Source organism: Rattus norvegicus, chromosome 5 (assembly GCF_036323735.1).
Source record: "Rattus norvegicus strain BN/NHsdMcwi chromosome 5, GRCr8, whole genome shotgun sequence".
In the NCBI taxonomy this organism is placed as follows: domain Eukaryota; kingdom Metazoa; phylum Chordata; class Mammalia; order Rodentia; family Muridae; genus Rattus; species Rattus norvegicus.
The window spans coordinates 65,717,685-65,740,979 of NC_086023.1; the positions used below are offsets into that span (position 1 = coordinate 65,717,685).

The following is a 23,295-nucleotide window of genomic DNA, read 5'->3' on the forward strand; positions in this document are numbered from 1 at the left end:
ATCTGTCTGTAATCCCTTAAACAGTAGTAGGTCACAGGTTGCTAATTCCCAGCAGGCCCTGTACTGCACTGGCTGGTCAGCTGACTTGGCAACGGCACTCAAAGCCATTCTTTCAAGGCCTCCTTTCCACTCCCCCTCTCCCCAGACAGGACCTGGGCTTTCAGGGAGGGCGGGAGAAAGTGAGGTGAGCCATAGCTGCCGGATGCAGATAGAGAGGCTACGGAGAAGCCAGTGAGAGGAAGACATCACAACTCCAGACCCAGGCAGGTGGGAGCTGGGGCACAGGGCTGTTCTGGGAGGCTGAGACAATCCTTCCAACTCAAGTCAGAGAAGACTCCCTCAGGGAGGAAGGGTGTGGCTGTGAGGGCTGAGAGTGTAGCCTGAGCCAACTCCTGACATGCATGAGGAGTGAGGGTTTGGGCACCAGAGCCCAATCTGTGGACAAGGACCAGGAAACTCCATGGGAAGGCCATGTGTGGGGTGTGGCTAGGAAGATGGGTCACAGTGTGTGTGTGTGTGTGTGTGTGTGTGTGTGTGAGAGAGAGAGAGAGAGAGAGAGAGAGAAAGAGAGAGAGAGAGAGAGAGAGAGAGAGAGAGAGACAGAGAGAGAGAGATTGGGGAGAGTATGTGTGTTTGTACATATATGTGAGAGGAGATTGTGTGTGTGTGTGTATGTGTATAGATGTGTGTGTATCTCTGTGTAAATGTGTGTATGTGTATGAGGGGGAGTGTCTGTGTGTATGTGTGTCTGTGTGTGTGCACGTGTGTGCGTGTGTGCGTGTTTTGTTGTTCAGCAAAAGCCTGAAGTGCTAGACCTGCCTTGGGTTGGAAAATTGGAGGCCAGGCCTTGTTTCCAAAACAAGCAAATGAAGAGTCAAAATGGCTGCTCTCCACCCTGTGTTCTTCAAGGTCAGAGGACATGGAAACAGAAAAGGATGAGGCTCTGTAATGTGCACTCCAATCTTTCAGATTTTGGACAGATTCAATATAATATTTTCTCATTCATCAATACTTTAACCACCTTCCCTCTCCCTCATTCAGAGCAAATAAAAATCAGTTTTTCTAACATCCGAGTTTCTTAGTTTGTGTTTCTCTTGCAGTGTCAGGTCTCTCACACCCTCTCGCCTGTGACCCGTGATCAACTCTGAGGTTGCACTACGCTGCCTTGGGTATCTCCAGTAAGAACAGCTTTGAGAGGTTAAGGTCTGTGGTGAAGGCCGAAGCCAACGGGCGGTATGAGCTCAGATGTAATCTGGCCACTTTGCCTTTTCCACTCTGTTCGCTGAGGCTCTGTTCACTCTGCCTAGAAAGCCACCACCTGCTGAAGAGTAAGAGGGACAGGCACACATGGTGGTCTAACCATGCTGAGACTGCACTTTCCACTGGAGGTGGACTTGATGGTGTGAGGCCTCAGCTCCTCTGCCCTGGAGGAAGGCCCCAGTGAGGGGGCCATGCTAGGCAGGCCAGCAGCTCTCCAGGGTTCTCTTCCCTGAGGGCTTGGGCTCATCACTACAAGGAAATCCCTGCCCACACAAAGAGAGGGCTGCTGCTTCCCTGGGACAGCCCTGAATGCCCCCTCAGTCCTAAGGTGTGAACTTGTAGGCTGCAGCTTGAATTTTAGTGTGGGAAGTTCCTTACCAGGGGCCTTTGCTTCCTCTCCTATAAAAACCAAGAACAACACCTGGGAGACAAAGGGTTAAACGGGATGGCGCATGCTCGTCCATGCTCGCCCATGCTAGAGCAATACTGGTAAACGGTATGGGAATTTTTGATGACAGACACTTATGAATGTCTCCTGTAAGCTGTGACTTCCTCTGGCGGTGTGCAATTATAGGAATCTGTCCGTTTTCCTGACTGTTCTTGGCTCTCTGAAGGCCGCTGTGTAGGTGAAGTACACACTAGAGATGGGAATGCTAAAGAGCTGTGGAGAACACGCCTTCGTGTTGCTCAAGGTTGTGACAGGACTTTTTTTTTCCCCTCAGGACCCAGCCTCTGTGACTCAAAGTCAGAAGTGGATCAGGAGGCCTTCTGCTTCCTCAGGAAGGATGGGGAGGGGCTGAGGTAGGGCGGGCATGCTCCAAACAGCTAATGTAAGGTTCACCAGCTTGCTCAAGACTCCCGGAGGGTGGGGCGGGGAGTCAGGCAGAGTAGCATATGTGATCACCGTAAGTTTAAAGCCAGCCTGGGCTACAGAGTGACACTGATGCCATCTTGGGCTACAAAGCGAGGAACCAAACCAACAACGGACTCCATACAGCCCTTTCTGTGTGTGTGGGCATGCGTGTATGAGCGATGCAGGAAGTTTCCCCTCAGGCTTGGCTCCAGCAGGGGTGGGTTTGCTATAGGATGGAAAGGCTGTCAGAAGGGAAATCCATACATCTGCTTCCAGAATCTCAGTCAGTGCTCTCCCTGGGACACCATCACCTTGGCTATAGGGCCAGCATGTTGCCTGCCCCATGGACAAAGCTATGCTGACCTCAAACAGGCCTAGTCACGTGTACCAAAGGAAAGCTATAGAACTAGAATGGGGACCAGGTCTGGCACAGGTCAAGAGGGCAACGGGGTTCCACACCATGCCTTTACAGCCTAGTTCTTTCTGTTCAACACACAGGAAGGCAGGTCTCTCCTCATCTCTTCTCTGAAGCGATCACAGCAACTCTGTCGACTCAGGCTATAATTTTCCACACAGACAAGGCTGCCTGGCTGACTGGTAGAGGGGGTTGGTAGGAACCACAGAAGAAGGATAGGTGCAAATAAACCCTTCAAAACCCCGTCGGAAGCTGGATGCAGTGGTTTGTGCCTGAAATCCCATGACCTGGGGAGAGGAGGAGGTGGGAGGCTCAGGGGTTCCAGAACAGCCTCAGCTACAGAGTGAATTCAAGGCCAGCCTGGGCTACATGACACATCGTCTCATAGCAAAAACAAGAACAAAACAAAACGAATAAAAGGCTGCCCAAGGAAGTTAGTGGCTGTTCACAACAAGAAAGGAGCAGCTGTTATAGAGTGGTGATCGTGGGTGTACGTACTGTCCCGGCAGCAGTAGCATGTAGGTATGATTATGATAATAACAGCATGTACATGCTACTATGATAGTCCTGCACAAGCATGCACAGGTAAGAATAGCATGAGTGTGTTCTCATGACAGAAATACTACTTCTGTGCACCATGGACTACTGTGCACAGCATGGACTACTGTGATAGTTAAGTGTTAACATACATGCTATGTTAGTTAGTACACATGTGCTTGTAGGTTCCACAGTGAATAACAGCCTCAGGCCTCCATGTACGAGGCCTGTGTGCCTAACATCACACTTTACAGTCCTTTCCTTAGTCATAAAGTTCGATATATTTACCCTCACATTCACTCTGCAAATAACTACTGTGCCAGGCTGAACACTATGAACCAGGTGACGAAGGACACAGGTCACAAAGAAATAAATCGTCCCTACTCTAAATGGCTAGTGGGTGGAGACTGACAAGGACATGGTCATCAGAGCACCACGGGACTGGTCTCTCTGCAGTGTTTGAAGAAGTGTCAAAGGACCTACATTGAGTCTAGGTGACAAAGTCCAGGAATGCATCCAAGGAAAGGTTGACAAAATAAGCAGACACTGGCCTCACCTTACAGAATAAGCAGGAGTTTACCAGGCAAAACAGGGACACGAGACTCTCCTTCTAAAGCACGGGCACAAAGTGGGTTCTGAGGGGCTGGCAGGAACGTAATGAGGGTCAGGGGGCAAGCCCTAAGTAACGGGCAAGAACCTGCCCATCTTGGTGGGTTATCATTTTAGAAAGCCCACTCAGACTACAGAGGATGGGTTCAGACACCGGGCTTGGGAGAGGCCACTGGAGATGAGGATGCTGGAGTTTTCTGAGAGAGTTAACCTAGGGAATAATAACTGACATGCAGCTCATGGGTAAGAGGCCAGGGCAGTGTCTAATTGGACTTGCTGGTAGAGACTGAGGAAGGGTAGGGTGTCGCCTGCTGTTGTGAGAATAACTGGGCGCCGACCAAGGGAGGGGGGACTCTCCTAGACAGGTGTACTCAGTGTCGGACATGTGAAGCACCCGGGCACTGTGGTCCAGGAGGCGTCTGGCCACAGCCCTGCCCTGGCTAACTGGCCTGTCAACTGAAGTGGTTGCATTTTAGACACTGACTCCATACTGGGACCTGACTCAGGCTCTGGCAGTGGCAGCTGTAGGTGGTCCAGCCACAGCACAGTGGTTGGAGAAAGGCTGACTCCTCAGGCTTCTCCATGTTGGGACATTCTGCAACTTGGGATCTAAAAAGCCTTCACTCACAGCAAATGGTGATGGCACAAGTTTATTACCCTAGTGCCAGGGAGGCTGGGATAAGATTGAGAGATTTGAGGCCAATCTGGGCTACACAACAAGATTCTGTCTGTCCCAAATCCAGGGGGAGGGACGGTAGCTTAATGGCAGAGTGCTTAGCTAACATTCATGAGGTCCTGAATTCAAACACACACACACACACACACACACACACACACACACACACACACACACACACACAGAGAGAGAGAGAGAGAGAGAGAGAGAGAGAGAGAGAGAGAGAGAAGAAACTTCACTTGTACGTAATACAGGACAAAGAGCTTTGTTCTCTGAAAACATCAGGGTTAACGTAATGGAGACATCAGATCATCACAGAAGTGTGTGAGAAGCCAGCACTGCGCTTTCTCATTGACCCTTCTCACAACTGAGCAGGTGTAACTTCCTGAGATGTCCTAGGGGTATTACAGTGTTCTGGGTTCTGACATTGCAGACATTGCTCTAAGCATGTGAGGCATGTGGATTCAGCTAAGCCTCAGAAGAATGCTAAGATGGATACAATTTTTTTTTTTTCACCTCATGTGGAAGGGAAGGAAACTGAATCCCAGACAGACTTGGCCAAGACTTGCCTGAGGTCACCCGTGGCTGAGACTTGAACTCAAGCAGCCAGCCCATGCTCCTGTCCTAACCAATCCTACATCCCATTCATTCCTGGTTCTGCTTCTTGGCAGAGGGCTCCTCCCATGCTCCCAGCAACAGGGGAAAGGCCTGGCTATCCAATGCCTGGGTATGTGCCTGGAGACCATCCCCTTGGTACCTAGCTTGAGGTGCAGGGTGGGCCCATTCTCAGTCAGGGCGGCAGCAGGGGTGGCAGGAAGTGCAGGTGGGCTGTTGTGGAACTCCCAGCGCTTCATCTGCAGCTGCTGTAGCCAGTAGAGCATCACTTGCCTGGTGGCAGCCTGAGAAGCACGAGCATTAGTTAGTAAGGTCCCGGGCCTTAGGATGGCACTAGGCCTGGCCTTCAGAGGTCACAGAAGGTTTAGGAACTCTGCCAGAAAAAAGGCATCACCATTTTGTGTGTGTGTGTGTGTGTGTGTGTGTGTGTGTGTGTGTGTGTGTGTGTGTCTATATCCACTTCTGGAATGGCACAACAAAAGAACGAGGCTCTGGTTTGCTGCTTAGGGGTTCCTCAATGTCTCTGTGTGTCCGTTTCCTCAGTTGCTTTGTGGTGAGGATGCTACCAATTTTAGACAGTGATTATGAAGACAAAGTAAATGAAATAAAGTGCTCAGTCCAATGCCTGGCACATGGCAGGTACGCAAATGCATTCCCTGGACAGAGAAAGTGAGGTGCCACGAGGGAGAAGAGAGCTTTGACTTGTGACCTGGAAGGGCCCAGTGCCACGGCTCTCTTTGAATGACATCAAGTCTTCAATGCCTTTCTGTGGGAAGGAGGTAACCTCTCCTGTTGCAGAAATACACTAACTCATGACCGTGAATCGGGGCAGGAAAGCTACGTATATACTATGATAACATGGCAGTACCCGGCACCACTGCAAACAAGCTAGCCTGATGTCACTCAGTAGTTTCCCAACTGATGGACTAAACAGATGTTTTTACATCCATTAGCTTGCTGGACCTTGTAGGAAGAAGGCAGGAGAGAACAGCCCTTTTCCACAGATGGCTACAAGTGGACAGACCCCAGAAACTAGGTCTCTCAGTTGTAGACTAGAACTTTACTTTAAACATAATTTTAAAGGCACAGGCTTTGCTGGGCTTAGATGATGGGTGGCTTGCTGGAGTAGACAGCCTTAAGGCTACAAAAGGATGGCAAAAGGCTACAGAGCAACCAGGGCTAGCTCATTCTTTCAAGAGGACCACAGATGTGGTGCGACCTGGGTAGGGCGAAAGGTTGTCACAGTGAGCTTCAGCTGTCAACATGACACAAACTGAGACTCACCTGGGGAAAGGTGACTTAATCAAAGAACAGTCTAGATCAGATTGCCCTGTAGCCATGTCTGTGAGGTGTTTTCTTAGTTACAAATTCATGTAGGAGAGCCCAGGGGATGTAGGGGATGGTGGTGCCATCCCTAGGCAGGCATGTCTAGGTCAGTGGTTCTCAACCTTCCTAATGCTGTGACTTAAGTCGTGGTGACCCCCAACCATAAAATTATTTTTGTTGCTACTTCGTAACTATAATTTCGCTATTGTTATGAATTATAACGTGGATATCTGATATGCTACCCCCAAAGAGTTTGCAACCAACAGGTTGAGAACCACTGGATTCTAGGCTATACAAAAAGGAAGCTGAGCAAACCAGAGAAGGCAAGCCAGTGAGCAGTGTTCCACTAAAGTCTCGGCTTCCAGGTTCCTGCTTGAGTTCCTGCCCCTCAGGGACAGACTGTGGTGTGTAAGGAAGCCAGATAAATCCCTGCCCTCCCCAAACTGCTTTTGGTCATGGTGTTTCTCAAGGAAACAGAAACTCAACCAGACCACAGGCATTTCTATGAGAGTCTCTTGATCTGTTACTCAGATATCAATAAGACAGAATGTTATCTACCAGTCTCCTCTCTCCACACTCTGTTCCTCAGAAACTCCAGTTTCTCTTAGTCTTCACCATAACCTGAGAGTCCCCGGACAAACACAAGCACCTCTTTTTATTCCTGAACTCGTCTGATATGTTCACGCCTGGCAACCTCTCTGACAGGAGGCTCTGCTAATGCTGGAGACCCTGTGACAGGCCAGGACATGTGGTCTCAGTTCACACTCAGATTCATGAGGTAGCCCTTAGGTCTGGCCAGAATTTACTTCAGATAGCACGGATCCGAGTATCTCTTCACTGTGAGCTCTCTTCTGTCAGAACTACTGCAACCAGGCCAGCAGCCAATGGCTATAGCCTGCATCTACTGACCTAACACCCCTATTGTCTGCTTTTCCTTCAGGGCCGCAGCTCCTGCTCAGCCATCGTTCCCTCCTGGGCTCTCTGGTAACCAGCTTCCTCGTACCCCAATTTGTTCTCTGCCTAACAGCCAGGCTGAGCTCTCGGAGCATTCTGATCTCATTGTACTCACTTGGCTTAAGGCTCAGACAACTTCTACAGCCTAGAGACAAAGTCCAGGTGCCTGGGCCTCACTCACCAATGTCTCCCCCTTCACCTCCATTCTTTGGGCACTTATGTGTGTCAGGTTCCTGTGGTTCGCCTGTAACATGTAGTCACACTGTGTGTCCCTACCTGTGCACATATGCGCTCCCCTTCACCTCCATCCTTTGGGCACTTATGTGTATCAGGCTCCTGTGGCTCGCCTGTAACATGTAATCACACTGTGTGTCCCCACCTGTGCGCATATGCTCTCTCAGCATCACCCATCTTTCTCCATTGCACGTCAAGAAGCCCATGGTTTTTTATTTAAAGTGACGCTTTTCTGAAAAACTTCCCTCCTCATCTGGAGGAGCCGATCCCTCTGTCACCACACTGATACTGTCTGAACTCTTCACAGAGTCTCCATTAGGCACTTAACCGTGCCTGCCAGTTTTACCATCACACCTGGAGCTGTTCGAGAATAAGGGGTAGAGCCGAGCAAGTCTGACTTGTTCCACGCCCCACAGCCTAGCACACAGCCAGGCATACATAAAAAATCATGTGCTAAGGGACCCTGTCCAACAGCACTTGCCTCGTGGAAGGAACACAAGACCTAAGCCCATATGCTCCAGAAAGTGTCCTTTCTGGTCTAAAAATTGGATTCCAGCCTAGTCACACTCTGCCAGGAAAGGAGAACTAAACCTATGGGTGTCCTTATATCTGCACAGCTACAGGTTGAGGACCTAGGGAGACCAGGCAGTGGAAAGGAAGACCTTGCACTCCAGGGCCTAAAGAACTAAGACCACACCTGTCTTCCCAGCTAGGGGACAGGTCACTTCACCTTAACATGATAGATAGGTTCTGACCTGTGGTTCAATCATTTTGTGTGTGCAAACGTGTTTATTCAAAGGGCATTTACTAAGAACTCACTAGTTCAAACATGCCTGGATGAACCATTTAGGCCGATCAGTGAACTTACACATTCCCCTTCCTAGCCCCTGCCCATGTCTGCATTCACTCTCGTTGGCCAAAACACCAAGACATGAATCAGATCCTGGCCTCAAAGAACGCAACCACAGTATCTTCACTGCTTCAGTACTAAGGAAATAAGTTAAGGAAACTGGGTAATTAGGCACCACCAAAGTTTTGATACATCATGGAAGATTCCAAAAAGTGAACGACATCGTTGTAAGTGCCCGGGTTGAGCCATTCCCCTTTGTCTATGACTCAGTTTCTTGATGCATAAAAGGAATTCCTCACTCTTGCCTTTGGGGAGGCAATAAAGAAATGGTGAAAGCTAAGTGGGACAGCTCCAGGCTCTGGGCACTCCATGGTGATCAACGTCCGGGTCAATTTACGGTGACCATGCATTAGCCCTGCAAACTCGCTCGAGCTGTAAAAGGGATTGGAGGGTGGGGAGTTCCACTTACCTTGAGGGTAATAACTCGGCTAGGAGTCTTGATTTCAAAAGTGCCCTCCTCCTCAGCGTCCGCCTTACAGTCAAAGGTGGCACTGGAGAGATCGATGCTGTCCAAGGGGTTAGCATCCTGAGCGGTGCGCGAATAATACAGGTGGCACTTCCTCTCATCGTAGAAGAACCAGCGGCATTTCCAGCCTTTGATGGGTCCTTTGCCGCCAAACTTACTTAAATACCCACAGAGTTTCTTAGGGGCCGGGTCTAGAGGCCGGGCGCAGCCCTCTGAGTCCCCGGGAGATGTCACCTCGGGCTCCCTGGCCAGACCCGGAGGCTGTATGGACTCGGAGGAAGGAGTGCGCTCGGGGGTGTCCTCCATCGCTGCTGGCCGCTGCACAGGCCTGCGGCACCGGAATGCCGGAGGTCCGGCGAGCACCTGGGAACCGACGACACCTGGCTAGGCGGAGCCGATGCGGTCCAGCCCCCCGAAGAAGGCGGAGAGCCCCGCGCTGGCGGTGGAGAGAGTGCCTAGGACACTTGACTGCAAACCCAGCTCCGGCGGCAGGCCCCGCCCCTATCACGCGAGGACCGCCCCCAGACACCGCCCATCAAAGCCACTTCCGGCTCTTCCTCCGCGCAGTCGGCCATGTTGCTTCCTTCGCCTGAGGTGCGTGCGGGCGCTTCAGTTTAAAGACAAGGGTCTTCTCTGAGGCACTTTAACCGTGGGCAGGGATGCAGGAGAGACGTGCCAAACTACGTGGGCGCTGGGTTCGCGTGGAAGCGTTGGAGGATGGCGTCCTCTACAGCCGCCACCCTACGGGTGCTAAGCGAGCTACCGCTGGACGGCGCATCGCGCAGCCATTGGCTGAGTGCACGCGAGGCGGGGAGCTCCGTTTCCGGCGCTGCGGGGCGCCGCTCTTGAACCTAAAAAACTTTGGAAGTTTTCCCAGTCACCTCCGGCCTAAGTAGGCCACCACCCCTGCCCTGGCTTGCATTCACCTTTACAGCTCCAGTCGCCTTGCCTCGGGCGTCCTGATGCGGGAACCCAGAGCACATCTAGGATGTAGCTGAACTTTAAATAAAAGGGCCTAGGATCCAGCCAACTCCCGCAACTTCCTGCTTCAGTTTACTACTGTCCCAAGGAGTATTTCGTCCCTAGAGTGGTACACCTTATTCCGGTTTTCCTCTCTTCTGGAGCGTCATCTTTCTTGCCTGTTACTTTAGCCCATCACCTCAACTCCCTTCTACAGTCCGTTTACAGGCAAGGGGTTTTTAATGGGGCAGAAGTATGGCAGTAGCTACCACTCCGAGTATCTGTATATTTTTAAGATTCTCTAGCGTTGAGTGACTTTTACTGCCAAGGTTTTCTCATGTAAGGATGGAGTGATCACACCTACACTCCATTCCACTACAAGCGAATTTATGGTGAAACTAAGGAGCTCTCCTAGACTGGCAGAGGCCAAATGGGGAAGGTTACAATCAGTATTGTCTACTAAATAAATACCAGGGGGATCTCTTTATTGGTAATAGCTTATTTTCTCATACCAAATCAACATTGGCCATCGTACTTAGTTTTCATAATTTTACATTTTAAAGAAACCCTTCAGTACTTCCTCGATCCACAGCTGTCTATCCTTAGAGTTGTTTTTTTATAATATGTAGGAAGCTCTTAATACAGAAGGTAGAAAGGGGCAAGTCTTCAATAAATGTTAGCTGCACCTAGAGGTCAATAAACGACTTCAAAGCAGTAAGCCACCAAGAGGACAATAAGGTATTTAGTAGAATTCACACCACTGAAAACTGGGGAATGTTCCAATGTCATTTTTTAAAAGAATTATTTAATTTATGTATATGAGTACACTGTCGCTGTCTTCAGACACACCAGAAGAGGGCGTCAGATCCCATTGCAGATGGTTGTGAGCCAATATGTGGTTGATGGGATTTGAACGCAGGACCTCTAGAAGAGCAGTCAGTGCTATTAACCGCTGAACCATCTCTCCAGCCCCATTTTTTTTTTTAAAGATAGGAGCTCATATAGCACAGGTTGGGTTCAAGCTTGCTATGTAGCCAAATAGGACTTTCAATTCTGAACAGTTGCCATGGCAGCAGAGCCAGACACAAGAGCTGTGAGTTCTCTTAAACTTTTAGGGACCTCAACCCTCATGAAACTGAATCCTCGCCTTTATTGCAGAAATGAGCTGGGGGTGAACCAGTAAGAAGCAGAATTGCAGTTTATTAGGAAGGTGCTCAGGGAAAGAAGGCACGCCCCAGAGTATGGGTGTGGACTTCTCAAAGTCCTACTTCAGTGTCTTGGCTCTAGCTGCAGGTACTATTTTGGTGGCTTCAAGTGACATCTCAAAGGATTGCTAAGAAATTTACCTTTGACTTCCTTTTCAATAGCGAGAGTTAGGCTGGCTCCGGAGGGACCTCAGCTGGAATTACAAACTGATAAGATAAAACCAGGATCAATTAGAGTTGCACGAGGGAGTTAAAGCATCTCCTACCTCAGAGGGGGTTTCTAGTGAGATTCCTAAAAAAATTGCAGGTTTACCGCTAGGAAGAGAGAAAGGCCTGAAGCGGTTCCTCATCTCGAGAGTCTCACCAGCAAGAGACTTCAACCAGACTCTGGAGTGAAGGGCTGCTTTGTCTTCCTGTATCTGAATAATGTTCCCACTCGCTTCCCCTTGCCCTCTTGGGCCACTTCCTAATTGTTGAGATTCTAGGAATGCACCTCCATGCCTGCAATGGGTTTTAGTACTGCTTTTAGTCTTTGTGAGAGTCCATACAAAGGAACGAAATAAGTAACAAGAATGCTGTAATAAGGCTGACTCTCATAGACAGCAGACAGTCTCTTATGGTAGAAAGAGAATTTTGGTTTTCATAAAGAATCTGCGCAAACATTTTCACCCAGTGACATCATGTGTGAAAGTAATACAAACAAGTTAATCTTGGGCTCATAAGATGGCTTGGGGTGCTTGCTGTCCAAGCTGACGACCTACCTGAGTTCTGTCCCTGGGTCCCACACGGCAGAAGGAGAGAACAGGCTCCTGAACGTTGTCACTTGACCTTGGTGCAAGTCCACACACACACACACACACACACACACACACACACACACACAGAGTGTAAATTTTAAATTATAAAAAGTTAATCACAATTTCCTCAAGATTTTGAAATAAAATCAAATCCCCTACATAACTGTTAAGTACAAGAGGACATAGTGCTGGCAGGGTGCTCGGTGGATAAATCGCTCACTGCACAAGTCTGACTGAGTTGAGATCAATCCCTCAATCCCACAAGCTACATGGAAAGAACTGACTCCTACAAGCCCTCTGACTGACACACACGAGTCATCCACTGATGCACACACATCCACAGCCCCCACCACCAATTATTTTAAAAGGTAGAAATGGCCATTATAAATAATTGGGCGGGGGAGGGGAGAAGCCAATAAAATGCTGTTCCTACCTAAAACCATCACCTCCAGGTAAGTCACTAGAGTTCATAGACTCTGCTGTCAGAATTTTGGCACAATGACAATCGTGAGCTTTGGGAAGCCATTTAATTTTTCTGGATTGTAGTTTTTGATTTGCATATTAGGTCTTTAAAAGTCAGAAAACCCTGTTGGTTTTTTGTTGTCGTTATTGTTGTTGTTTTTGTTTTTGTTTTGGAACAGCCTGGGTGAACTTGAGCATTATTCTAAGTGAAAGAAGCCAAGTTCAGAGGGCGCATATAAATTAAAATAGTTAACTCACAGAGACCAGGTACAGAACAATGGTTGCCAGGGTAACAAAGAACAGATTTTTTTTTAAAGGTTTATTTATTATTATATTTATATGAGTACACTGTAGCTGTCCTCAGACACACCAGAAGAGGGCATCAGATCCCATTACAGATGGTTGTGAGCCACCATGTGGTAGCTGGGAATTGAACTCAGGATCTCTGGAAGAGCAGTCAGTGCTCTTAACTGCTGACCCATCTCTCCAGCCCCAACGGACAGATCTTAAGTGACCAATGAAGTCCAGAAATCAAAACATTCCTTTGAGGGGTTGGGGATTTAGCTCAGTGGTAGAGCGCTTGCCTAGCAAGCACAAGGCCCTGGGTTCAGTCCCCAGCTCCGAAAAAAAAAGAAAAGAAAAGAAAAAACAAAAACAAAAAACATCCCTTTGCTCACCTAATTAACATTGCCCAATTAAAATTAAAACCTCATCCTAACACAGGTTTCCTCTTACACTTTTATAAACTGCCATTTTCCTATGTGTAGCCTCCATCTACTCCCTATCCAGGGGCGGTCCTTTATCCTCCATGACAAACGCCCCTTACTCCTCTTTCTTGATCATTTCCTCCTTCCCCTCCCTTTGTTCCTTTCCCCTTCTCCCCCATCTGACTTTGTCTCTTATTCCCTGCATTTTCCTCCTGTGGGACAAGTGAATCCCCTTTGTGCAGAGAGCTTGGTCCTGGGGCCTGTTGAGCCAGTTTCGAGATTCTCTATGCTGTTAATGTTTAGGATAGGCTGAGTTTATATCTGCGAGTACTCTTCTGATGTTCATATTCCTGTGAAAAGGACCAGGGTGGGGGTCTTTACTTCCTAGTTAGAAGCTATTGGCCTCTTTGCTGCCCATCTTTATAGACATGAAGACTATCAGACAGCAAACTCAACTGTCTTCATCCTGAGCCGGCCGTCTGGAATACTTGAGGACCCCTTGAGACAACTATGCAAAAGGCTGCAGTTGATGGCGCTTGGGCAGTAGGGGTGGGAGGAAGAGGCGTTTAAGGCTAGCCCACTCCATAGCAAGTCCAAGGGTAGCCTGTGCTATAGATGTGTTATATTGTTTGTGCCTACTTCTTCCTGTCAAGGAGAAAGTGGTGTGTGTGTGTGTGTGTGTGTGTGTGTGTGTGTGTGTGTGTGTGTGTGTAGGGGGGGAGGGGGCAACATGGAGAGATGGCTTCGTGGATAAAGCACTTGCCCTGAAAACGTGGAGGCTGGAGTTTGGATTCCTAGGTCCCATTTAACAGTAAAGGCTGGGTAGATGTGGTGTCTGCTCATCATTCCAGCCTTTGGGATCGGGGACTCTGGCGAAAGCTGTTCAGATAGGCATCCAGAATCTGCATGTTCTGAGTCCAGTAAGAGACCTGCTTTAATAAAGTGGAGAACAGTTGTAGAAGACAATGAATGGGATCAACTCCAGGCCCCTACAGGCATAATAAGTGCACACACACCCCACATATACAGGAGGAAGCAAAGAAGGGAATAAAAGAGGAAGAACAGAAGGATTGAAGGAAGGATTGTCACAGATCATCCTGGCTCTAGAAGGCACAGACTTAGGGCTGTTTCAAACACTTCATACCAGGCCTTTGTGGTGACAGCTTGGACAAACCATTTCTGCTTTAGCCAGAGGGGTAACACTTCTGGGCTGTGATTGATTCAGACACTTTGTGGACTATACAAGTGATCAAGGGTTTGGGGAGGTAGCTCAGTTGTAGAGCATGTCTGGTGAATGTGCATGCACCCCCCAGCCCACAGGGCCTGGGTTCAAATCTCCAGCACCATGAAATAAACCCCACAGACAGTCAGGGGCAAGGGTCACACATCAAAACAGGCTAATTTCGAACTTTTCTAAGAAAATGAATTTTTTTAAAAGATTTATTTTTTAAATTATATGCATGTGTCTGTGTGTAAACACATGCTCTTCAGTTGTACACACACCCAGAGGTCAGAGGCACTGGATTCCTTGGAGCTTGGGTTGCAGGCAGCTGTGAGCTACCCATGTGGGGTCTCTGCACTTAGCTGGTGAGCCAATCTCTCTAGCCACTCTTTTTTTTTCTCTTTTCTTTTTTTTTCGGAGCTGGGGACCGAACCCAGGGTCTTGCGCTTGTTAGGCAAGCGCTCTACCACTGAGCTAAATCCCCAACCCCTCTCTAGCCACTCTTAAGGAAAGAAATTTAGGTATGTGGACATGCTGCCGTTGGTAGAGTGACTACCTTGAATGCACAGGACTCTGGGTTCAAAGTCCTGGCCCTTGCTTCCACCTCCAGAATTACACAAACCAGTCACAGGAGGAGTACATCCATGTAATCCCAGCAGCTGAGAGACAGAGGTTGGAAGAGGGAAGTTCATGGCATCCTCAGTTATAAGGTGGATTTGAGGCCAGACTGTAGTACAGCAGATTCCATCTCAAAAAAAGAAAAAAAATCAGAATCTATACCAGTGTCTATATATGTCACCCAACATCTGTGGCACAGGTGTAAGAACAGCCCAGGAAATTTCCCTTTCATGGGCATGCTGGAAAAAATAACTCAGGTTTCTCACTTCCCAGCCTGCTGAGGGTTGAAATATATCCTCCCTTTAAATTCATGAGATGGCCTGCCTCGTAGTGCCTCGGAACATGGTTATAATTGAGGATGGGCTTTAAAGAGTTAAGTTACATAAAAGAATCTAATTTACTAGGAAGGGCCTTATGAAATGAGCTTAGGAGGCGAGCGCGCGTGCACACACACACACACACACACACACACACACACACACACACACACACAGAGGGCAGATCATCTGTGGATTCGGAGAAGACAGCCAGGCAAAGGCTGAGATGAAACCCACTCTGTAGACACCTCAGCTTAGGACTCCCAGACTGCAGAACAGTGAGGGAACCGGTTTCTGTTGCTTTAACCACGGCACCCACGCTCCACCCCCCACCCCAGCCAAAAAAGAGTGCATCTCAGAAGCTGCTCAAAATGGCTTAGCACACCCAGGAACTTTCTTGGAAGCCACGTCGAATAAGCATAAATGTGAGTCATATCACACAACTTAGTTTAGAGCATTCTGAATTAATTTTCAAATTGGAGAGGTGAATAGATTCAACTGCAGGAATAGGGATGGCCGGAGGAGACACATCCAGTGTTATGCAGCTGGGTCGTCTATGTGGGAGGGCAGGAAAGACGCTTCTAGGAACGTTTTGTCCAGCTGGAAAATGGAGCCCTCAGTCCTACAGCTGTCTGGAATGGAGTTTTGCCAACACTGCCTGAGCCAGAAAAGGGACTGCCCATGGCGAGACCTCCAGAGACCCATACCGGGGTTCTGATTTACAGAACCAGGCTGCTGTACACCATCAGGTCTTCCTGTTGCAGTCTGGGTGGGTTAGTTAGATCAGGAGGAGCCAAACGGCCAGATGGCATCTTACTGGTACAGCCATTTGTAAGCCAGGACTCTGCACTGGGCCCCTTGATCTTGGAATCTTTGGTTTCCAGAGCAGGACAGGAGCTCAGGAGGAATAAAGATTGAAAGAGGGCAGGGGAGGAGCGGGAGAAGAGAGGGAAGGGGGGGAGGGAGGGGGAGGAAGGGAGGAGGAAGGGAGAGCGGGGGGGGGGGGAGAGAGAGAGAGAGAGAGAGAGAGAGAGAGAGAGAGAGAGAGAGAGATGCTAAAACTTCAAATAGTAAAACCCTGCTCCCAACCATCTGTACTATAAAATGGATATCAGGAGGTCTGGCTGTACAAGCCCCAGCTGCCCCGCTGGTGTGTTGGGGGCTAGGAAACTGGACCTCCAGAATATAGTTTAGCAGCGACATTTTTTTCTCAGCCTTAGTTCCCCAATCCTAAAAACAGGGATCCTGACATCTGCTGCAGATAGCCCATGGACTGTTACTACTCTATATATACTCCAGGGAAAAGAGAAAATGGAACAAGAGAGGTTTCTGCCGTGTGTTTAGGAACATGAGGGAGTCCCTGTTGATCTAGAGGTATGGGGTGTCACTTATTCTAGTGCATGCATCCTCCCCCCACCCCCTTAATCAGGTCGAAGAGTCATCAACAAGAACCCTCACGTTTCCTCCCACTGTTGGGTTGACTGTAAATAGGAACTTGTCAGAAAGCGACCCCTTGTGGCTTTTGTGGATACTGCCTTCTTGCAAAGCTTTCCTAAAAATCTTTTGTTAAGTACCTAAAAGCATCCGTGTGTAACCTTTTATCCATAAGTATCTCACACAGACATGCCACTAATTTAATTTCTTAAAAACCTTTAGTATATTCCCACCTTATTTATTTAGTGGAAGCCAGAGAAACTTTCTATCTAAATCACATGTTCCTGTTTAGAACCGAATTATGTGTATTTTCATGAAGAACTTAAGTCTGTCTTAGATCCCTTTAAGATGCCCTTAATCCCGGAAGAAGAAAAGCGGAGTCAGGCAGAGCTCTGTGTTCAAGGTCAGACCATCTACTAAGAGAGTTCCGGGAAAACCAGGGCCACCGAAATGACTAAGGTAATGCCATCTTATTTTAACTCCATTTGTGTTTGTTTGGCTCTATACTCCTCTCCCACGTAAGTCACCACTGCCTGTCAACACTTTCGAAATTGTCATGGCCTTGACTGTGGTTCAGATATATTAAGCAAAAATAATTAGGCTAAAATAACTAAAAAAGATATGAGTAAAAAATGTAATGTTAGGTCTGAAATAATCACTGTACGTTTCACTACATACAGAGATTTGCCTGAAAAGAACCAAGAAAAAAAACCTTCAGATTATTTGGGGTTCTCTTTCATGTCCCTTTTCCCTTTTCCTAGTATGGAATAAGAGTAACTTACATGAGTGTGATTACACAGCGTATTACAGTGTTAAAAGCTGTCGGGAGTGCAGTTTGATTTCTAACTTATCTATTTTTAGTAATATCTTTTTCATGGTTTGTCTTTATTTTATGTGTCTTAGTGTTTTGCCTGCATGTATGTGTGTATGACAGTGTTGAATCCCATGGAGTTGGAGTTAATAGTTGTGAGCTGACAGGTGGATGCTGGGAATTAAACGTGGAGTCTCTGGAAGCAGCAAGAGCTGATCCGTCTCTCCAGCACTAGGAATACCAGTTTTCTGTTTCAAAATTTTTATCATGTAGTGTGTGTGTGTGTGTGTGTGTGTGTGTCTGTGTGTCTGTGAGTGTGTGTATGTGTGTGTGTCTATGTGTATGTGAGTGTGTGTATGTGTGTGTGTCTATGTGTATGTGAGTGTGTGTGTATGTGTGTGTATGTGTATGTGTGTGTGTCTGTGTGTATGTGAGTGTGTGTGTGTGCGTGTGTGTGTGTATGTGTGTCTGTGTGTATGTGAGTGTGTGTATGTGTGTGTGTCTGTGTGTCTGTGAGTGTGTGTATGTGTGTGTGTCTGTGTGTATGTGTGTGTATGTGTGTATGTGTGTGTGTCTGTATGTGAGTGTGTGTGTGAGTGTGTTTGTGAGTGTGTGTGAGTGTGTGTATGTGTGTGTGAGTGCATGAGTGTGTGTATGTGTGAGTGTGTGTCTGTTTATGTGAGCGTGTCTGTCTGTGTCTGTATGTATGTGAGTGTGTGAGTGTGTGTGTGAGTGTGAGTGTGTGTGAGTGTGTGTATGTGTGTTTATGGGTATGTGTGTGTGAGTGCATGAGTGTGTGTATGTGTGAGTGTGTGTATGTGTGAGTGTGTGTCTGTTTATGTGAGCGTGTCTGTCTGTGTCTGTATGTATGTGAGTGTGTGTGTGTGTGTGTGTGTGTGTGTGTATAGTGTGTGTAAGGGGGAGAATACATGGGATCAGAGAGGGCAACTGGCAGAAGTAATTTCTCTCCTTTCTACCATGTGGGTCACAAGGATTGAGCTAGGCCACCAGGTTTATCAGTAAACGCTCTTACCTGCTGAGCATCTCACTGGTCCCTCTTTCTGACCTTTCCCCTCCCTCTTAGAGAATTATCTTCATAAGCATAGTCCTCTGCAAATAGATATTGTTGGCAGGTGTTCTGTAAATATTGAGGAGGTAATCAATGGCCACTGGAAACGGAGGACAGAGAGTCACCATTCTCTTTACTTGTGTGTTCATGACATGATAGGACCCCCGAGGACAGGGCGGGCTCCCTGTGGTACCTGGCAGGACCGTAGATTACAAATGGCAGCTCCGTCAGCCCAACCTCACTTCATTGAACATAATGCAAACTGTTCCACGTGTCAGCCACAGCATTTAGCCACAGAATCTTGAAAGAAGCTACCTGATTTTGCACACATGAGCACACTTCCATTTTATATTTTGTGTTGAGGAATGTGAAATACATTCTGCAAAAAAAATCTCAATATTATTTCGTATTATATACACACATAGATTTTTAAACAGTTATTTATCATTTATTTGGTGCTCAAGTGTCCGTGAGTGTGTGTGTGTGTATGAGTGTGTGTGTAGGTGTGTGTGTGTGTGTGTGTGTGTGTGTGTGCGCACACGCCCACATTCTCATTTGCTGCACAGTAATCTTGCTGGTCCTATAGTTTTTTGTTTTTGTTTTGAGGCGGTGCTTCCTGTATCCCAGACTAGCCTCAAATGTGCTGTATGACCTTGAACTTCTGATCCTCCTTGCTTCTGTCTCCCAAATGGTGAGATTACAGGTGTGCACCACCATTCCCAGTTTATGTTTTTAAGGTCTCTCTCTCTCTCTCTGGTACTGAGAATTGAGCCCGGGGCCTTACATATGCCTGGAAAGTGTTGTGTCTCGGAGCCACAGTCTGCAGCCCCTTATTTTGTATTTTCAAGAGTGAGAAAATGTGGAATCCATTGTTAATTCTCAGACTTCATTTCATTTCACAAAACAATGAAAACTCTAGACTTGTGTGCTCTATGTTCTTGGTCTACTTGGCAAGAACTGCAGTAAGGCCATTTACTGAGAGAGGATGGGAAACCTTTGCTTCTGGGGTAGAAGAAAACCTCAAATCTGCCTTTGACCAGTGTTCAAACTCTCTTGTTTGTATCCCAGACTAGAGAGCGTTGAACTGTCTTAGAAGTCAACCGATGTGACAAGGAACATGGTGCCTTGATGTGAAAAAAATCCCCTCGCCAACCAGGAACTAGAGCTAAATTGTAGCTTCATGACCTTCTGTCAGCTCACATCCCAAGAGTCACCTCTTGGGTTCTGTCTTCTGGGAGCCTGTCTCCAGGGCCACGTGCTGACAGCCTTCTGTGTTGTTCACTCACACCACAAAGCTACAAGGCGTGTATGATGCTAGAGTGCAGGGAGCGAGGGCGGGTGGGCAGGCGGGTGGGCGGGCTTGCACACAGCTCCCCACGGTTGTTTTCGGGTGAAGACTGAGAGCCATAGACCAGCAAAAGTCACTGCTTACAAGAAGGCAGCTGTCTCTCGGTTCAGCAGGCTGGTGTGAGGAGATCAGCGCAGGCAGAACGCCAACTGGAAATGGCTGCTCGGATGAGGGTATTAACACACACCTCACACGTGCTAGAAAAGTCACCACTCCCCATGTTATCCATGAAAAGAATTCAGCAGAGACACAGAGTGTAGAAGATAGGCAGAGTTTGTTATGGAGTAAAAAGTGCTTTGAAGGGCTAGAGAGATAGCTCAGAAGTTAAGAGCCAGCTGCTCTTCCAGAGGTTCTGAGTTAATCAATTTCTAGCAAACACTGGGCTCATAACCAACTATGGTGAGATCTGGTGCCCTCTTCTGGCGTAAAGGCATAATGCAGGCAGAACACTGTATACACAGCAAATCTTTAAACAAAACCAAAACAAACAACAACAAGAAAAAAGTGCTTTGAAGGGAGAGTGGCCAAGGAGACCATTGCTTTCCTTGCTCTGCATTCTTGGCAGGTTTTAGACAATTTTCTAAACCCTCTACAATAAGAGCCTTTCCTGAGAGACTTTGTCCAGGCCAGGGATGGACAGCCCGTCAAGAAAGTGCAATGGCATGCCATTGTCCCTCACCCAGGGCTCCTGCATGGCAAGGAATCCGTAAGATGTAAGGCTCCAGAGCCAGGGTTAGAGAGACCCCAATACTGACCTTTTGGTTAACCAGAAATATCATCTCTCCTTCCAGGGCCAGAGACGGGACTCAGGTCCCAGTCTTCTGACCAGTAATTAAAGGCCTCAGTTTTACAGGTTGTCGACTGTGGGATGAGGGTCTGGCTCTCCTGTCTCCCAAGCCAAGGTTCCTAACTGGCTGTTTAGCATCTGTGTTGGCTGTCTGCAGTCTCTGCAGCAGGCTGTTTGGGCTTGCTCACATCAACCTCTTACTTCCTGGAGCAAAGCTCCCCCATTCCCCCAGTCTGCATGTGTGACCCCTTCTTCACAGGCTCCCCATTTCAGCGTGGGGACTGTTTACTAAGTCAAAGGCCAAAACAGTGTCTTTATGGAATTTGTAATAGTGTGTCCACCTTTTTCCCTTTGGAGAGATTTTACACAGTTTCTATTGCTGTAACAAAACACCAGAGGCTGGACTCTGTGAAGAGGTTTATTTAGCTCGAAGCTTTGGAGGCTGAAAGTCTGAGATCTGTTTGGCCTCTGGCAAGGGACAATCTAGCTATTCCAGTGCATAGCAGAAAAGCAGGAGAAGAAATGGCTGTGTATAAAAGGTGTGGGGCCTGTGGGATGGCCTTATGTTACAGCTTTCTCTCTCTCTCTCTCTCTCTCTCTCTCTCTCTCTCTCTCTCTCTCTCTCTGTGTGGTGTGTGTGAGTGTGTGTGTGGTGTGTGTGGTGTGTGTGTGTGTGGTGTGTGTGAGTGTGTGAGTGTGTGTGGTGTGTGTTGTGAGTGTGTGTGTGGTGTGTGTGAGTGTGTGTGTTGTGTGTTGTGAGTGTGTGTGTGGTGTGTGTGAGTGTGTGTGGTGTGTGGTGTGTGGTGTGTGTGTGTGTGTGTATTTTAGACTAGATTTGTCATTTTGTTCGTTCATCTGCACAGTGGCTGGCTTCCCCAGGAAGGCTCTCTGCAGGAGTTTGTATCCAGCTTGATCTCGTGTAGGTAACTTTATAAGAATGATCTAAGTTGGGGCTAGGCTGTGCAGCTCAGCAATCAGAGGGCACGCATGAAGCCTGAGTCCCAGCACCCCAGAAGCTTTGCCTGATAGTGCATTCCTCTAACTTACTGCTTAAGACGTAGATGCAGAAAAATCAGAAGTTCAAGGTCACCCTTGGCTACATCCTGAATTCAAGGTTATGTGAGACCCTGTCTCAAACAGACAAACGCAAAAAGATTCAAGCCAGTGGTGTGCTTTAAAAGGTGTCCACGTGTAAACTCACATGGGGAGTCTGATGACTTCTTCTGATCCCCCAGGCGCTGCACACACATGATGCAGAGACATGCATGCAGACAAAACAAGCATTCATAGGAAAAGAAAATCTTCCTGTACATTTTTCAAGTCTGAGGACCCTGCTCCAGGTTTTCCCATCTGAGTTCTAGCAGAGGAGAATCGAATGTCCCTTTCATGCACAAAATCTCGAATTTCCTGAATATTCCGCAACTATCTGGTTATGCAGGTATGGGGAACAAGAGAGCAGTTGGGTGGGCGGCCAGGACAGTAGAGAGCAAAGGTAGCCAGGCGAACGGCTCCTAAGCCCCAGCTGAGCCTTTGGCTGGTTGCTAGTAACCTGACTCCTGAAGCTTTGAGTGCGGAGTTCAAATCCAGGTCACCACAGTGTCACTGGCCTGGCTCACTAGTCTTTTTATTTTTGCACTCAGGCTCTTCAAGAATCCTGGCTCTGGGGCATTGCAGGTCTTCTGATGCTCGTAATAGCTGTCTATCCACGGGCTCCTGTTCTAGAAGGCCAGTTCCCCGGGTGGCAGCTGAGTGGGACCTCTAACAGACGGGGATGGTGGAAGGTGGTTAAGCCATGGGGCATCGCTCTTGGAAGGGATTCCTGCTGGTCTGGAGGAGTGAGGGAATTCTCACGGGAATGAGTTGGTGAGCTGGTACTTAGCCCCTTCTCCCTTTTCACTTCTCCACTGTGTTGTGACAACCAGAAGAATCCTCATTAGAAGCAAACCAGGTAGACAGTCTGGTCTTAGACTTGGCCCTCTATGAACCTGTGAGCTAAAAGACCCTCTTTTCAGCTCACCTTCTTTTAAGCAGAACATCTTTTATTCCATTTTTGACAATCTCATGCACATAATATATACATGTATGGCCTAGAACTCTTAGAGATAGACCTGCCTGTGCCTGCCATGTGCTGTGATTAAAAGTACGTATCACTATGCCCAGCTAGCACGGCATCTTGATCACGTGTGCCCCCCATACCCCTTTTGCACTCACACCAGGAACTCCCAGCCCATCCCTTGCTCTGACGGCCTCTCCTTCTTTGTTAATAACTTACTGAATCCAATCAGTGCTGCTGTTGATTTGACCTCAAGCAGGTAGCCACAGCAGCCATGTCTGGAAGATGCAGTGGTGTGTGTGTGTGTGTGTGTGCGAGTGTGCGTGCTTTCACGTGTGAGGGGACATTTATTGCCGTACTCAATAGATGGTAATTCTCAGCACGTTGGGCCAGTGATGTGTCTCCACATTAACTGCCGAGCACTGCAGAGAGAAGCCTCTCTGGCCAAGACTGAGGCAGCACTGGTCTGTGGCTATAAGAATAGATATTTGGAAGGCAGTTTGACAATGTGTCATCCAGCAGAATAACAATAGTAGACTCCCTCCCATGCTATGGATGCTTACTTTTTCTTTTCTTTCCCTTTCTTGATTGTATCTGTGAATGTGTATGTGGTGTGTCTGTGTGTGTGGATGCACACGCTTGTGCCCGTG

At 47.9% G+C, this 23,295-nt stretch overlaps 1 protein-coding gene and 1 long non-coding RNA gene across 6 annotated transcripts in view; one reads left to right on the forward strand and one right to left on the reverse strand.

The window, feature by feature from the left end:
- The window catches only part of Tbc1d2 (TBC1 domain family, member 2), a 48,309-nt gene extending 38,015 nt beyond the window's left edge, over positions 1-10,294 (reverse strand). For 2 of the 4 annotated variants that reach the window (XM_063287625.1, XM_063287627.1), the window contains exons 1-2: positions 8,799-10,294; positions 5,108-5,249 (exon numbers count right to left, since the gene is read on the reverse strand). In XM_063287625.1, the coding sequence (XP_063143695.1) occupies positions 5,108-5,249; positions 8,799-9,161 (505 nt within the window). In that variant the 5' untranslated portion in view covers positions 9,162-10,294. The remainder of the gene's footprint in view (positions 1-5,107; positions 5,250-8,798) is intronic. The other 2 variants (NM_001399163.1, XM_063287626.1) reach the window with 2 other exon arrangements.
- On the forward strand, positions 1,097-2,771 carry LOC134478963 (uncharacterized). Of its 2 annotated transcripts, none has more exons than XR_010051793.1 (3): positions 1,097-1,203; positions 1,983-2,061; positions 2,612-2,771. It is a non-coding gene; the product is annotated as an uncharacterized LOC134478963 (long non-coding RNA). The 2 variants fall into 2 exon arrangements; XR_010051794.1 differs by having other exon boundaries at positions 1,101-1,233.
- Positions 10,295-23,295: the final 13,001 nt, after the last annotated feature.